This window comes from Nestor notabilis, unplaced genomic scaffold (genome assembly GCF_000696875.1).
Source record: "Nestor notabilis isolate BGI_N333 unplaced genomic scaffold, ASM69687v1 scaffold2185, whole genome shotgun sequence".
NCBI lineage: Eukaryota > Metazoa > Chordata > Aves > Psittaciformes > Psittacidae > Nestor > Nestor notabilis.
This window is the reverse complement of record NW_009930432.1, coordinates 34,011-35,758: the sequence shown is the minus strand read 5'-3', so window position 1 is coordinate 35,758 and position 1,748 is coordinate 34,011. Positions and strand designations below refer to the sequence as shown.

At 40.1% G+C, this 1,748-nt stretch overlaps 1 protein-coding gene across 1 annotated transcript in view; it reads left to right on the top strand.

Moving 5' to 3' along the window:
- Nucleotides 1–307: 307 nt before the first annotated feature.
- Nucleotides 308–1,748, top strand: part of LOC104406417 (pseudouridine-5'-monophosphatase-like) — a 6,646-nt gene continuing 5,205 nt past the window's right edge. The window contains exon 1 of the mRNA XM_010015385.1: nucleotides 308–490. Coding sequence (XP_010013687.1) covers nucleotides 308–490 — 183 coding nt within the window. The remainder of the gene's footprint in view (nucleotides 491–1,748) is intronic.

The following is a 1,748-nucleotide window of genomic DNA, read 5'->3' as shown; positions in this document are numbered from 1 at the left end:
AAAATTGATTGTTTCATGAGAATCAGCCACCTTTTGCAGCACTTGCTGAGCTGGTTATAGGCAAGTTGTGGTGTCCAGCTACACAAAATACGCAGGGTACTTGCCATCATCAGCCTGCCTTGCTGCTGTAGACGTTCCCCATGGCAAAAAGGTCATTGCATTTATTCAGGAAATACTTCTGATACCTACTTCCAGTTTCAGTTTGAGACTTAGAATATGGATTCACCAAAAGAATTCCTCCTTTGGATGTACCTGGTTTGTATCTCTGATGTGTTTGCTCATTAGATGGGGCCAGTTCTCCTCCAACATGCAGAGTGATAATGCAGTAGGTAACATGTACAAGCTGGAACACAAGAAACTCCTGCTAGATGCTTGGGAAACCATTTTCACCATAGGGGTTGCCCAGGAGCTATGTAGAATCTGCATCCTTGAAGATGCAGCTTACCTGGTCAAAGCCCTGAGCAGCCTGCTCTGGCTGGAAATGCATTTGGTAGGGTTTTTTCTAATTGGCCTCCGGGGATCCTTCCAGTTTAAATTACCCTACAGTACTGAACTCTGCATGCGAGCTGCAGTTACTTAAATGTATCGTATATTACATGTCAAGAAAGTCAGTGGTTTTAGTAAAGGTACTTCCGTGTGGCAGATAAGACAGCACAAATTAACTATTTCATTGCACAGAATTCCTTTTTAGGCCACTTTTACACATAAGTGACATAAAACCCCAGCATATTAAAGCAGTATGAGTAACCTCAGTAGAGAACATCTTGAGTATTTGCCTTGTGTTCTCTGTAAAAGAACAATACTCTTCTATGGCTAACGCTCCAGTTGATTGAGTTAGATTGCTGCTGCCAGGATAATTGGACACTGTTACAGAAACGCCTGGGAATTTCTTGAGGCCTGTAGCACAAGTTGCCATACAAAGTTCCCAGTGTGCTGTCCTCTAAACACACAGTCCTCTGTGAAAAGAGTGCTCCAGCCATCCGGAATGATCAGAGTAACCCTGCATGTAAATGTGACCTTCTCCCTGCTTCACAGAGCCGCTGTGTCTGGGTCTGACTGTCACTCACAGCAGCACTTTATTTCACTTGATCAGGTCTTGAAAACAAGCAAAAATTTGAAATTTCTGCTCCTTCCTCCCCATCCAAACTGGTTTACTCCTTCTGGCCCACCTTAAGATAACATCCTGTGAAACTGGTTTATGGGAGAGTAGCTGCTGCTATAGGCTGAAATGTAAAGTGGGATTTATGCAAGAGCTGGAAATGCAGAGTGATCTAATTATGTGCAGATGTAACACACTTTTTTTTTTTTTAAATTACTCTAATGATTTTTATCTTATAAGTCTCCTGGTAAACAATTTGATTCTTGTACTGGTCTCCAATGTACTAGTATAGTGCAAGTTAATAAAAATCTGAATTAAAAAGCATATATGCGTATAATTTCCAAGCGGCTTGTAATACGAATCATTGAATCATAAAGAATGATGGCTGGTAGTTAGTATTCTGGATACTCCAATGCTTAATTCAGTTTATTATAAGTTTCCAGCTTATTTGCTCATTTGTTATAGCACTTAAAACCATCTTGATTTACTCCTTATTTTCTTTAATGGAACTAAGATGTGGGGCTCTGAGCTGCATGACTTTCTTAAACGGCATATTTAATATGATTTTGTTATCCCTGGTCAGTCAAATTGGCATATGTCCTTAAAATAAAATAAAGTGTGGTTCATTATTGCTACCGAGACTTTTCTC